The sequence below is a fragment of the Pangasianodon hypophthalmus genome, chromosome 2 (assembly GCF_027358585.1).
Source record: "Pangasianodon hypophthalmus isolate fPanHyp1 chromosome 2, fPanHyp1.pri, whole genome shotgun sequence".
In the NCBI taxonomy this organism is placed as follows: domain Eukaryota; kingdom Metazoa; phylum Chordata; class Actinopteri; order Siluriformes; family Pangasiidae; genus Pangasianodon; species Pangasianodon hypophthalmus.
Genome location: NC_069711.1, coordinates 490001 through 505000, shown reverse-complemented (window position 1 = coordinate 505000; position 15000 = coordinate 490001). Strand labels below are relative to the sequence as shown.

The 15000-nt window shown below is 42.1% G+C and overlaps 2 protein-coding genes across 2 annotated transcripts in view; both read left to right on the top strand.

Moving 5' to 3' along the window:
- The window catches only part of espl1 (extra spindle pole bodies like 1, separase), a 20789-nt gene extending 11621 nt beyond the window's left edge, over positions 1–9168 (top strand). The window contains exons 17-32 of the mRNA XM_053231975.1: positions 245–401; positions 665–774; positions 1399–2633; positions 2782–3142; positions 3250–3390; positions 4345–4558; positions 4791–4984; positions 5077–5204; positions 5323–5445; positions 6255–6398; positions 6501–6665; positions 6806–6910; positions 7039–7154; positions 7858–7941; positions 8049–8213; positions 8686–9168. Coding sequence (XP_053087950.1) covers positions 245–401; positions 665–774; positions 1399–2633; positions 2782–3142; positions 3250–3390; positions 4345–4558; positions 4791–4984; positions 5077–5204; positions 5323–5445; positions 6255–6398; positions 6501–6665; positions 6806–6910; positions 7039–7154; positions 7858–7941; positions 8049–8213; positions 8686–8887 — 3644 coding nt within the window. The 3' untranslated portion in view covers positions 8888–9168. The remainder of the gene's footprint in view (positions 1–244; positions 402–664; positions 775–1398; positions 2634–2781; positions 3143–3249; positions 3391–4344; positions 4559–4790; positions 4985–5076; positions 5205–5322; positions 5446–6254; positions 6399–6500; positions 6666–6805; positions 6911–7038; positions 7155–7857; positions 7942–8048; positions 8214–8685) is intronic.
- A 1104-nt stretch (positions 9169–10272) lies between these two features.
- pfdn5 (prefoldin 5) lies at positions 10273–14609 on the top strand. Its single transcript, XM_034299272.2, has 6 exons — positions 10273–10421; positions 12023–12125; positions 12214–12245; positions 12779–12853; positions 13683–13788; positions 14307–14609. The coding sequence occupies exons 1-6, from the start codon at positions 10356–10358 to the stop codon at positions 14384–14386; spliced, it is 462 nt and encodes a 153-aa protein (XP_034155163.1). The 5' UTR covers positions 10273–10355; the 3' UTR covers positions 14387–14609.
- Positions 14610–15000: the final 391 nt, after the last annotated feature.

Sequence of the window (15000 nt, the reverse complement as noted above, 5' to 3'; positions counted from 1 at the left end):
CATCGTGGTATCTTTTGAAATCTGTATGACCCAAAGATTCAGAGGAAAGTAGGATGATGTTTCTACGACTATGTGTTTTAGTTATTATTGCAAATGCATTTCTAATTTTTTTCCTGGCACTAGAGCGACTGAAGGACGTACAGGAAACGTACACGAGTGGATGTACTTTACTTTTTTGTCTCGTGTGTGTGTGTGTGTGTGTGTGTGTGTGTGTGTGTGTGTGTGTGTGTGTGTGCGCGTTTAGGGGACAGTGTGGTGTTTAAATGGCTGTTGCTCAGCGAGGTGTTGCTCTGCTCGGAGAGGATGGTGCGCTTGAGGAGCAGCGGTGGAGCAGCTCATGAAGCCAAAGCTCAGTGCCTCGAGGCCCTCAAACTTGCCACCAAACTGCACACACTCAGCCAGTAAGTCCTGGAACATCTACACACACGCTAAACGAACTTCCTGAATCATTCCAAAGTCTTAAAATGATGAACATGAACAAGCCTCGACTCCACAAAGGTCTTTAAATATCAATTTATGGTGTTCTTGCTTAACTCAAAATACACCTAACCCCATGCCAAGCCTCAGTGGTGTATATGCGGCATATCTTTATGGATTGTATGATGTCTAATAAGTGTGTGTGTGTGTGTGTGTGTGTGTGTGTGTGTGTGTGTGTGTGTGGTAGCTGTGCTGAGCTGTTGGTATTGAAGGCGGAGCTGGAGTTGATGAAAGGTGCAGGTGAAGCCAGTGTTTTGGATCTGGAGCAGGTCAGACACTTACTGGATCTTTGCACAGGTAAACAGATCCTTTAATCAACTTCAATTCTGATTGGTTGATTTAACTTTCTGACTATAGTGCACCTACAAATCACAGGTTTATATGAATACATTATCGCTTCTATAGTAACAGCTGATCGATGTGTTTTTTTTTTCCCTCTAAAGTAAGGAGATGTTTATTTAATATTTATGGAAGGAGTCTCCAGTGTGAGCGCTTTGTAACAGTCAGAGGTGAAGCTGTAACTTTAAATTTTCCGACGGAGGAGTTTACGCTTCGTTGCGGTTTCTCGGTAACAGAGAGAGAATAAAGAGAGGCTGGTGAGGGAACAGCTGTTGATAGCTGCTCTAACGTAAGTGAGAACAGGAGAAAAAGATGATGTGATGTTCTTTAATAAGTAATAATTGTACTCTTTGGTAAGTTCCTGTGGTGTAAGAGGAATAAAACCCTTGAGGACATGCTATTATAGGAAAATAATCAACTTCAGGGTGGTACCAGTACCTCTGCTTCATCACACAGTGGTTTATTCCGTATAAATATCGTATAAAGTTTTGTTGTTGTTTTGAGAACTCTTTCCACGTGTGAAGTGAGTAAGTAATGATTGTAGCTATAAACACACAGACATTCCTCCTGTTATCGTTTTAGATTTTGGTCGTCAGCAGCAGCAGAAGTCTGAGGTGAAGATTAAACCGCGTAAAGGCCGCCCGGCCGTGAAAGCCTCCGCCCCCGAGATCCCGGAGGAGGAAGAGGAGGATATGCGTGGGCTCCTGAGCTCTCGCTCGTTGGGCCGGGAAGCTTTAGAGGAGGTGTCTGAGTTAGGGCAGGACGCGTCGCCGCCTCTGAAGCCCAAACGGCAGCGTATGTTGTCCTGCCTGAGCCACGCTGAGAGCTGCTCCTGTCCCTGCTGCACTGAACCTGTCCTCGCTCGCGTCAGCGTGCTCTGGGCCCTGGCGCGGGCCGACGCCCAGAACGACGCGCAGAATTCACGCCGACTACGCCACATCGCTAAGCTTCGCTGTCACAGCATCAGCGCAAAACTCCACGCCCGCTTGGCCGAACTGGTGCCCGTTAAATGTTCAGAAAAGCCGTGCATGCTGCAGCCGGAGGTTGTGAGGGTGCAGCTGAGCGCAGTGCTAACACAGCTGTGCTGCGGCGTGGCCGAGGCGGGGAAAGCCGCCGCGCTGTGGGAGGAGATAGAGGCAGGACTGGAAGCTGTGGAGCCCAGAGGGGCACTGTTGCCCGAGCTGGGGCCTCTGAAGGCGGCTCTGCTGGGGGCGAAAGCCGTGGCCTGCTGCCTGGCTCTGGCCGGAAAGAAGCAGTGCAGCCCTGATGAGCTTTTCTCCTCTGTGTGGGGCTGGACTCCTCCGACGGCTCCGAAAATCAAAACGCAGGTCAAACCCCGGGGAAAGAGCTCCAGCAGTGACAAACCTCTTCCAGCCTCAGGACCATCAGCCAAGAACCTCACGGAGAGCAAACGAGAGGCGTGTGTAGACCCGGGGAGTAAAAAAATCAGAGAGGTCACTATCGCTTCCTCAAAGAAAACCAAGAGCTCCGTGCCAAAAATCAGCACCACAAAGCCTGCCATGGGCTTCAAAACCCCCCGAGCGACCAGAACCCCCAGGTCCGTCTCCGTCGTGACTCCGGCTGGCACGGCCGCTGACCTGAGCGCGTTTGACTTCACCAATGAGGTGCCTGATATTACAGTAAGCTCCACCCCTCTTCCTGCAGCCAAGGCCGCGCCCAGTAGCCGCTGCGGGGTCACGAGGTCGAAGGACGCGCCAAAGGGCTCCTTCCAGGTTTTTGAAGATTCGTCGCCTCTGCAAGAGAAACCTGTACCTGTTCCTGCTGCTCCGAAACGGACCAAACGTTCACGCTTTAAGGTCTGAGAAGTAATTTTTACACGTCTTACTCACAGGCATGCACACACACACACACACACACACACACACACACAAACACACACATATCTCATTTAATATTTAACCCCTAAAACCCTGCTGTTCCTTGTTCCTTCCATGTTCCTTGCAGGTGGAGTTCAGTGATGAGAGCGACGCTGAGACAGCTGATGCGCTCGAGACTAAATCAGATGATAAGCGCTCCATCTCCTCTGCACCAAAACCCGCCTCTAAACCCTCTCTGAGCCGAGCTCCGGCGCAGGATCGGACCAGGCGCACGAGAACCATGAAGAAAAGCACCGCCCTCTGCACCAGCGGCGCCTCCTCCGAGGAAGAGACGCAGCCGCGACGGGGACGGTCCCGAAAAGCGCAGAGCTCCGAGGATGTGGAGAAACCGGAGAGGATGAGGATGATTCGAGAGGACGAGGATGGAGACGGTCTGGATATCAGCCTGGAGGACCTTCACGAGTCTGACTCGGAGATGGTGAACGCAGGTGTGTGTGTGTGCGTGTGTGTTTGTGTGTGTGTCAGACAGAGACATTGAAGTGTAATGCTTGTTTATAGATGTATCCTGGGTGTGTGTGTGTGTGTGTGTGTGTAGGAGGCGCAGCTGACGGGCCTGACGCAGACTGTGAGGTGCTGAGGAGAGACCTGGGAGCAGATCCGACCAGAGACTGTGTGAAGGAGCTCAGGAGCTCTGGACAAGCAGGAATACCGATTCCACACGCACACGTCGCACCAGGTGAATGAAATTCCTGATTCTGTTACATCACTACGCAGACCTGCCTTCAGGATCGCCGCGTTTTAACATCGTTCAAATACGCTGCTACGAGTTCTTACTTAAAAAAATACCAACACCAAAATAAAAACGACAGATGAGCCAGTTGAGCGCTCGGACTCCCTGGAAGCCCCGCCCCTCTTTCGTGCCTCATATTATTAAACGTTTCTTTCGTCTCAATTCGATTTTCCCGCAGCATTCTCGCTTTCTGTTACGGTAAACAGACAATGTTTTGAGTTTATTAATGTGCGTTCTAACTTGTTAACTTTTGACCTAAAAGATTAAACATGCAAAGAAAGAAGTGTCAGATCTAACACTCTGGAAATAATTTTAACGCTTACGATGATTAAAAAATGATTAAATGTGGAACTGGAGTGCGCCTAGTTACAGGGTTTCACGGTAACCGCCAGGCGTAGACGCTAGACAAATATAACATGCACACTTTCTTATTAATTACTGTACTTTAAAAATCGTGTTATTGAGTGTCATCAGGTTTACATGTAAAGAAAGTCTGCCATTTTCTTCCTTTATAGTTTCTTTTTGTTGTCAGTTTTCAGGTTTACTGCAGTTAAGTATCTAAATGTACATTTAACGTGTGGCTCGGTTCACCGCGGTTTGGTGAAGACCAGCTAACTTAACCGCAATCCGTTTTAACGAGGCGTTTGAAAAGGATTTCTAACAAAATGTTCTCTAGTAAATGCAAAAGAAACAAGACAAAAACTAAACGGAGAGTAAAAATTGAGAGCATTTTCACCAACTCTTGAATTTACCCATTTTTTCTTTTAATGTTGTAACGCCCAAAATAAAACGGACAGATGGCAGATTTTTTACGATGGTTACCGTAAAACCTGTATAATTACACATGCTAAAGTGTGTGTGTGTGTGTGTGTGTGTGTGTGTGTGTGTGCGCGCGCACAGGTGAGCTCTCTGTAGATGGGATCCAATCACTCCTGACCTCCTCTTGGCTCCTCCTCCACCACTTTCCAAGCCCCTCCCTCTACCCACACCTGTGCTCGCTGCTCGCCCAGTCACTCGGCCCGTCTGATCCCGTCACCACGGCGATGCTGCACGCTCAGTCACTGGGCGTGTCCTCTCGTCACCACATGACTCGCCACCTGGCCAATCGGATCAGGTATGTCGAGCCGGCTGTGTTTATCGGTTGGAGTTGTTTTTTTTTTTTTTTTTTTTTTTTTTTTTAAATCTGTGAGGTTTTCTTTTTACGTTAAATGTGTCGTAAACGTTCCCAAGCTACTACCGTAATTTACAGGTTGAACTTTAACTATTTGTGCTAAATTCTATAGTTTGCAGAATTCACAGCTCTGTTCGAAACTCCTCTGACCCCGGTTCTTATCCCTCATCGTTAGGAAGCTGAAGAAGACGAGCGGTGATGTAGCGGAGAGTCTGAGCGGACTGAGTCTGGAGGAATCTTCCAGTCAGACGCAGGCGAAGACTCTGTCTGCGCTCGAGAGCATTTACTCCTTCACCTGCACGCAGCCGGCGCAGTTCCCGCACGCGCACTGCCGAGAGTTCACGCAGCAGCTCGGACACCTGCCCGCAGGTAAAGCGCGTAACGTGCTGAAACGTGACTGTGTTTAACCGTGACGCAGCGTGGATTAGCTGTGATTAACGGGAGTGTGTCGTCACGTGCAGGTGTAACCGTGTGTTTGCTGTCTCTCGTGGGGGCGTGTCCTGGTGAGATTGGCAGCACCGTTCTCATCACGCGACTGGAGCGTGACTCCGCCCCCATCACCATGAGGATCCCGACTGCGCAAACACGCGTACGAGCATCGCTTACGTTTCTGCAGTGTGCAGTGCCAACCTGTGTGCTGCTGTGTGCGTTTATTTATGGTGTGTGTGTGTGTGTGTGTGTGTGTGTGTGTGTGTGTGTGTGTGTAGCGCTCCATGGCTGTGCTGCTGGAGGAGATGGAGGCGGTGCTTCAGGGCCAGAAGAAAGTGAGCGCAGTAGCGGACAAGGCGCAGTGGTGGGAAGGCAGGAAGGCTCTCGACGCTCGCGTTCAGGTTAAACATTCAGCGTTTATAAAAATTATACACTCATTAATATTCGCATATTCATTAGCGCTTATATCACATAAACCACAGGAGAGGAGACGAATCATTTTATCATTAACTTAACTAATTTATTTATTTACATAGTGCACTATATACGCTCACTTCATAGGCTATAGTGTGTTTTAGACCCTACGTAGTGCGCTATATACGCTCACTTCATAGGCTATAGTGTGTTTTAGACCCTACGTAGTGCACTATATACGCTCACTTCATAGGCTATAGTGTGTTTTAGACCCTACGTAGTGCACTATATACGCTCACTTCATAGGCTATAGTGTGTTTTAGACCCTACGTAGTGCGCTATATACGCTCACTTCATAGGCTATAGTGTGTTTTAGACCCTACGTAGTGCAACTATATACGCTCACTTCATAGGTTATAATGTGTTTTAGACTCTACGTAGTGCACTATATACGCTCACTTCATAGGTTATAATGTGTTTTAGACCCTACGTAGTGCGCTATATACGCTCACTTCATAGGTTATAATGTGTTTTAGACCCTACGTAGTGCGCTATATACGCTCACTTCATAGGTTATAATGTGTTTTAGACCCTACGTAGTGCGCTATATACGCTCACTTCATAGGCTATAATGTGTTTTAGACCCTACATAGTGCACTATATACGCTCACTTCATAGGCTACGTAGTGCACTAGATGCCCAATAGAACTCTAACTGAGACACAGCCATAGAAAGAGAGAAATGTTTGAAATTAAATGTTATTGGTCACTCAAATGTTTTATTATTTTTCCCTCAGAAACTTCTTGAGGAGATGGAGGAGGCTTTGGGTGTATGGCGAGCGTTGCTCCTTCCCTTGACCTCTGACCCCGAGCTCCCAGTTCAGCTGAAACTCCTTCAGTCGTCAGTAAAGGGAACGAAGGTCACGCTGGACTTGCTTAAGGTCAGACAGACGAGCGCACGCGCACCGGCTCGGGACTCGGGACTCGGGACTCGGCAGCAGCGTTAATGACATTCATTAATATTTTAATGTTTGTTCCTGCAGGTGATTCTTTCCGCAGCTCCTCTGCTGTCTCTCTCGGACCTGCAGTCGCTGTGTGAGGGGGCGTGTCTTCACGACGGAGACGTCCTGAAGCTGCTGCAGAAGAGCGTGTGTGAGCTGAGAGAGAGAGAGGAACCTCACGGACACACGGTCCTCATCATGGACAAGGTGCTAGAGACGGTTCATACTTTAATAGAACTTGCTTTAATGCAGGATTTAATGTTGGCTGTGATAATAAGTGTGTGTGTGTGTGTGTGTGTGTGTGTGTGTGTGTGTGTGTGTGTGTGTGTGTGTGTGTGTGTGTGCAGTACCTTCAGAAGCTGCCGTGGGAGAACATCTCATGTTTAAAGCCTCGTTCTGTCACTCGTATGCCTTCACTGCACGCTGTACTGGGGCACAGTCATCTCCGAGAGGTATACACACACACACACACACACACACACACACACACACACACACACACACTACTCCACCCTACACTGAGATATCGTTAATAGATGAGGTCATGTGACCTGAGTGCGTTTGTCCCTCCCACTCTCAGGTGGATCCAGACTGCGTGCTGTCGCGGGGTGTTGATCCTCAACAGGTTTATTTTGTTCTGAACCCTGACGGAAACCTGCCCGAGACGGAGAAGCGCTTCAGAGACTGGTTTACTGGGTTAGACACACACACACACACACACACACACACACACACACACACCTCTGTTTCTGCTCTCTGGACTAAAAACTCCCAGTTACATAAAACATGTTCCTTATAAAGGTCCAGACACCAGTTACTTTTTAATCCTTTAACATTTACGATCAGTTTGTGGCTCATTTGAAGTTATGTTTAGTTTCACCTATTTATTTATTTATTTTTTTATCTCGCTCGTAATTCTAAACGCTTGTGATGTTTTCTATCAAACTTTGTTGAAAACTGAGCAGGAGGAATAAAAGCTCATTCTTGGCCATTTATCAGAGAATCGTTCTCATCTTCTTTCATCATCTTTCATCTTTTTTTTTTCGTCACTTCAGTAATCACAGCAGAAAGGGTAAAAGTAATTAAATATATGTGTAAATATAAATATAAATATAAATGTAAATATATATATATCCCTCTCTTTCTTACTCTCTCTGCAGCCATGATGAGCTGATGAGCTCCTTCAGCTAAATAAATAAATTAGATTTGAACATGTGATGGAATAAACCAGAAGCCGTGATGGTTTGTGTTGAGACAGCTAGAGTCGCTGAACGACTGAAAGTTATTTTGTCACATGTTTATTGACCGTGTTGCCCTCTGTGTGTGTGTGTGTGTGTGTGTGTGTGTGTGTGTGTGTGTGTGCGTGCGTGCGTGTGCGTGTGTGTGTAACGTTCCTCAGCGAGCGGGCGTGGCAGGGTGTGTGTGGAGCTTCTCCTGATCCTGATCAGCTCCAGGAAGCCGTGACCACTAAAGACCTGTACATGTGAGTGAACCGTCACTGCACTGCTCCATAAACAGGAGAAAGAGCGTAGGGTGTTTTTCTTTTCTTTCAATTTCCGCTAAACCCATCCGCGGCCTGTGCTTGTGCAGTTACGTAGGACACGGAGCCGGAGCGCGATTCCTGGACACGCAGCGGCTGCTCCGAGGGAACGTTCACGCCGTGGCTCTGCTGTTCGGGTGCAGTAGTGCTGCGCTCAGCGTGCAGGGGAACCTCGAGGGAAACGGCATCGCCCTCAGCTACCTCACCGCTGGGTGGTAATCACACACTCTCACACACACACTCTCTCACACACACTCTCTCACACACTCTCACACACACACTCTCACACACACTCTCTCACACACTCTCTCTCTCTCTTTTTTTAAATTGTAAACAGATTTTAAAAAGTTAACTTTCAGTGTTATGGTTTTATTAAATTAAAATATATTTATACTTTTTTTTTTAATTCTTTAGTGCAGTTGTGTGTGTATTGTAGATTAACAGAAGTTTCTGATTTTTCTTCACACTGCCCAAATGCCAAACATAAATTATCGAGCATGTTTGTGGCACACTGTTGAATGTCTAACATTTGGCTTAAGACTGATTTGTGGAAATGAGTGTCTTCGCTGTTCTGTTTCTTCCTCTCAGTGTTTCACTGCAGCTGTAATTCGTGTCACGGACAACAGCGACAACTTTACACACCGCCCCTTTAACGCCCTGGACGTTTTTCTTTCTGTCTTTAAACAGCCCGTTAGTGTTGGGGAACCTGTGGGACGTGACGGATCGCGATATCGACCGCTTCACCTCGGCCCTCTTACAGTCCTGGCTCTCCGGGGGGTCGGGCTCCTCCCTACTCCAGCACCTGGTCCAGTCACGTGACGCCACACACCTCAAGCACATGATCGGCGCCGCACCTGTCGCATACGGACTTCCTGTACACCTGCGCTAGCACAAACCTGCAGCTAGCATGAGCCCTGTTTTCACACACAGCCTTATTTACAGCGCTGCTCTCGCATGAACACTGACATGAAGCATGAGCAAAGTCACACCTGTTGTTTTTACCGCTTCATTAATACGTGATGTAGTGTCTTTAAACTTTATCACACTTTTAGAGATTATTTTAATTTGTGTATTTGGAATATTTACATTGTTTTATTAAATCTGATTCTGTTTGCTGTTTTAAATTGCTGTGTAACACAATCTGTAACTTATTAAATGTATGAAATTTTCTTTCTGAAGGGTTTTATTTTTAGATTTTCACATCTGACATTTGTTTTTAGTGAAATGGCACTCAAGTTGAAGATTATTTACTAAAATTATTAATTACAAAGGTGTCAAAGTTTTAATATGTGGTTAAGAGTTGAAATCTCTTTGCTCTTCACAAGCAGCTGAAACGGTTTAATAAGTGATACAGTATGAAAATAAGAGTTAGTTACTAAAAGGAAAGTTTTGCTGTTAGTGTATTTACAGTGTGTTGATATCTGTGAGATGTAGTGAGTGATGTGCAGGAGCCACCAGAGGGCGCTGTGGTTTGTGTCTATAGCAGTTATTATTAAGTTATAACTGTAAGCCTAATTGATATGAAAAGGGTAACTCAGTAACTAAAAAACATGAACAAATAATGTTTAACATCAACTGCAGTTTTATATCATTTATATAATATGTTTTATTTATAGTTTATGTCGTGATGATTTGTATTTGATAGTTTTTAAAATCTACGTCTGTGTGAGAGAGAAGTGGAGGAATTTTTAAAAAAAGAGGGGAAAAAAAGAAATATGATGCTAGGAGTGGTGATGTGACAAAAATATCACGATATTAGAAGACATTTCTACAACACATCAAACAAACTGCGAGCAAAAAAACGTAGATATAATATCTACAAAAGATTGTTTTTGAATCCAATAATAATAATCTATATATATATATATATATATATATATATATATATATATATATATATATATATTTTTTTTTTTTTTTTTTTTTTTGACAAATGGTGAAAGGACCAAAAAGTAAATAAAAATCTTTAAAAAAGTTTTTATAATATTTTACAATTTTAAAGATTAAGTCCAAAGTTTTAACACCACATCAGCTGCTTCTAGTCAGTGTGTAATTATTTATACCGGTATTATGATATTATATCGTCATATCGCTCAGCTCTAGCACATATCTCTGCTGTATTGTTTTTAAAATTATATCTGATATAGCTATGATCATGAGGAATCTTTGGATTGTTTTTTTTGTAGTTTTTTTTTGTTGTTGTTTTTTGTTTTTTTCTCCTGAACTTTACTCATTTACTGCTAAAAGTTTGTCAGAGATGAAAACATTTGGAGTTTTTCCTAAAATGGAGGCGAAGTGACCCGTAGAGTTTCCGGTTAACCCGGAAGTGACTCTGGTTGTCTCCTTTTCTTTCCAACATGGCGGTCAATCTTACTGAATTGTCTCTCCCGCAGCTGGAAGGATTAAAGTCTCAGCTTGATCAGGTAAAAATATAAAAATTTTAAAATATTAAAACTGAAATAAGCCCCGCGGTGATGTTTATTACAGAGAGAGAGAGAGAGAGAGTCAGTGTCTCTCACTCATTCCGTCCCGCTGTCACGCTGCTGAAATAAACATCAGAGAGAGAAAAAAATCATTATTTTTAAATGTTTCTTGTTTTCTTTAGTTTTAAATAAAAGCCTGTGAGGTTTTAGAAATATTCCAGTTCTCGTTAGTTTTCAAAAAGGCCATAATAAAGGTACAATTTAATATTTAACCCATACCTGCTCTATTATTATTATTATTATTATTATTATTATTATTATTATTATTTAAATTTTATTTACAGTGTGTAGCACCTTTCATACATTTAACATGCAGCTTAAAGTGCTACAGTGTGAAGTAAATATATAGAACTTATAAAACTAAAGGTCCAAAAATAAATAAAATAGATAAATAATCATGCAAAAAGAAAATAATAATAATGTTCAAATTGAAAATTTATTTGACACACACACACACACACAGTGTGACCTGCAGTGAAATGCTTTTTACAGCTGTCTGTGACATAAAATAGCATTTACATGGAAAATACTTTTAAAAAATAATTTTTAAAAAGATTATAATTGGGATAAAGTGCAGTTCTAATGCTGTGCAACATAAGCACATATATAAAAATAATGTAAGAAGCAGTGAACAGAACTGAGACGAAGTTTTCTGTCGATTAAAAACTTCATCACAGGACGGATCTCATTCTGTTCCTGATCTTTAGTTTAATGAGGCGGAGTTTCTGTTTCCTTTTAAACAGTTTTAATTAATTGTTTAGACTTTTAAAGATGTGTTTGAAGAAGAAAAAGCAGCAGCACCAGTGTCGGGAATCATGATGAAAATGAACCAAAAGTTAAATGTGACGTATAAAGTGTGTATAATGTGTGTATATAAAAACTTTTATTTCTCTTACATCGCACCAATTACAATTTTTTATTCATTAAAGAATGGCGTCATAAATTTTTTATCCATTTATACCTACATTTAATCATTTCATGGATATATTATTTATAAAACATCCAGATTTAAGCTGCATTTGTGTTTTTATTTATTAATAAAATTGCATGTCATTTGAATTTCTTTTAAATATTAAAAAGTAAGTGGATTGTCAATATTTAAAGGAATAATGTGAGTGAAAACAAAAAGGATAAAATATTTACATCTGAAATGAAAACTTCAGAAATTGTTAGCGATCAGGTCTAAAATATTTAATTTGGATGATAAAATGATAGAAAATATTGTTTTTGAGTATAGCAATGTTCTCTAACATACAGAATTTACACAGTTCAGGAAAGTTTCATGATGCAGCAGAATTTAAAAAAAGAGATTAAAAAAAAAAAAAGGAAGTCTTCACTGGAGTCTGGAAGAAAGATATTTTTTCGATGTTTTGTTGAAAGTTTGTAAAGATATTCCAGAGAAATCAGGATAATAAATTATGTTAGATTACAGAAATGATCTCAAGTGATTTAATTATCATATTTTTCTAAAAACAGACTTTGACTCTGATCAGCTATTGATTGATTGATTGGTTGATGGATTGATTGTTTTTGCTCTCCAGGAGACGGAGTTTCTGTCGTCGTCTATAGCTCAGTTAAAAGTGGTCCAGACTAAATACGTGGAAGCGAAGGACAGCCTGAACGTCCTCAAAAAGAGTAATGAAGGTGAGCTCCTGTAATCACGACTGATTATATTCGCGTAATGCGTTTAAACGTTCAGCGTCGTTAAACCGTTTCCTCTCTTCTCTCGCAGGAAAGGAGTTACTCGTCCCTCTGACCAGCTCGGTATCCTTTCATTCACGGAAAACTGAATCATTACGTGCTGAGAGATTAAACATTTATAGTGAAGTTCTGTTGCTTATTTAGCCTTCAGGAGATTTACAGTGATAGGAGGTGAAGTGGGCGGGGCTTAACTTTATGCAAATGAGCTATGAATAGCTGTGCGTTTACACTCGCAGGTGATGAGTTGCTTGGTGTGTTTTTCTTTGTTAAACAGTAGTAGCTATATATATAAAATATAATTTCTAAAGCTAACAAGTTAAACACAAATTAAATAACACACTAATCAGAATGGAATTCGAATCGTTTGCGTGATTTGCCTGTTACGCTCTCAGCGTCGTTCTCAGATTAGCTAACTGCACTAGCTACGTACTTTTAATGAGCACTCGTATACGACAGGAGAAGATGAAACCACACGGTTTTTAGCTAGCTGTGCGGTTGTCATGGCAACCATGGCGACTGCACTGAATATAAGACAGGACACAGAGCAGAGGACGCGGTGTTGACGTGTGCTCGCTGATTCTCCTTAACGTCTGAAGATGTACGTCCCCGGAACCCTGAATGACGTGGAGCACGTGCTGATCAACGTGGGAACGGGTTACTTCGTGGAGAAGGTGAGTTCAAGCTTGAGGAGACGTACACGAAAGCTTTCTCGGCTCTGATTGGCCGAGCGTGATGACGTCATCATCATCAGTTGTCATCATTCACCACAAGTGTAAAATCACTCGGTTCTTCTCTTCTGCTTCATCTCTCCGTTTTCTTCGCTGCAGTAATAAAGCTACAGACGGAGGAGCAAAAATATCATCACATTTCTGCGATACACCGTCAGATTTATCGCAAATTTTAGTTTTGAAAATAATTTCCCAGAAATACAGGTGTTGTTTTTTTTCTTTTTTAAAAAATCTAATTTTTTAAAAATTAATTTACTTCTTTTTATATATTTTTAAAAATAAACATTTATATTTACAAAAAATCAACTAAATGTTTTTTACAAAAAAATATGTATTTCTATTTTTTATATTTTTAAAAATAAACATTTATACATTTTTAAAAAAAAATTAACTAAATGTTTATTTACAAAAATGTATTTCTTTTTTTATATTTTTAAAAATAAACATTTGTATTTATTTAAAAAATAACAACTGAGAATGTTAAACACTGAGAAAGCAAAGAACGTAAATTTTTAAATTTTTTTTAAATCAAAAACAAAACATTTTACAATTTGAAAAATAAAGTACAACATTTTTACGTCGGCTGCTTTACAGTCAGTTCAGTTTGTAATTATTTAAAAAAGCACTTAAAGGCTGTTGCTATAGAAACGATAACGTATTAGAATGAGTGCATTAATATAAACCTGCGCTACTGTCAGAGCTGCAGCTAGAGAAAACTAATCAACACCTTCTGACCAATCAGAGTGCAGAATTTCTCCCCTTTGTTTTTCAGAACGTGGAGGACGGTAAAGATTTCTTTAAGCGTAAAATCGACTTCCTGACGAAACAGATTGAGAAAATTCAGCCGACTCTACAGGAGAAATACGCCATGAAGCAAGGTGAGTTCATCCTCCTGTGTGTGAGTGTGTGTGTGTGTGTGTGTGTGTGCGTCTGTGAGTGTGTGTGTGAGTGTGTTAAACTCCTCCTGATTCGGATAAATTGTTTTCACTACATTTATTAGTACATTTTCGGCTAAATTCGTGCAGTATATTCCCAGTTAAACTGATTTGGGGGCGGGGCTAAGTGTGACCTAGGTTTGAGTTTGTGACATCACTATATTAAAAACTTTGAACCAATCATGTTCATTATGCAAAACATTACAGGATGACACCTTTAGCTACAGAAGTTACGCGCTAAACTAGCCAGCTAGCGTGGCTAACGTTAGCGATGAATTGATTTTCATTTTTTAAAATCTGGTTGTTATGGTAACGGTGACGTTATACCTATATCTCTACATCTCTATCTATACACACACGTTTGTAATTAGCATATTTATATATGTAAATGTACTTATTTACTGTAAAGGGTCCGAGTCTCTTTCATCTTTAACGTCTAACGATATATTTCTGTTTTCCAGCCGTGGTGGAGGTCATGAACATGAAGCTCCAGCAGCTGCACAGCCAGCAATCATCACAATCAGGAACCACCAAGGCTTAGAACATCCACACACACACACACCACACACACACACACACACACACACTCACACACACACACACTCATACACACACACACTCATACACACACTCTCTCTCTGGTCTGTGTGTAGTTATAAGGTGTCTCTCTCTCTCTGCACTGAGCTGTATATAATAAACGCTGGTTCAGGAATCCTGTGTGTTTATGAACATCATTACAGCCAATAAACTCTTCTGTCACTTCAGCCCGAGTCCATGACTCTCTCTCTCTCTCTCTCTCTCTCTCTCTCTCTCTCTTTCCCTCATTCCCTCTCTCCCTCTCTCTCTCTCTCTCTCTCTCTATCCATCTCTCTCTCTCCCTCATTCCCTCTCTCCCTCTCTCTCTCTCTCTCTCTTTCCCTCATTCCCTCTCTCCCTCTCTCTCTCTCTCTCTCTCTCTATCCATCTCTCTCTCTCCCTCATTCCCTCATTCCCTCTCTCCCTCTCTCCCTCTCTCTCTCTCTATCCATCTATCTCCCTCTTTCTATCTGCATCTCTATATATCCCTCACTCTACCTTTCTCTCCCTCTCTCTCATCTCTCTATATATTTTTCTTTCCTTCTCTATCTATCTATCTATCTATCTATATATATATAT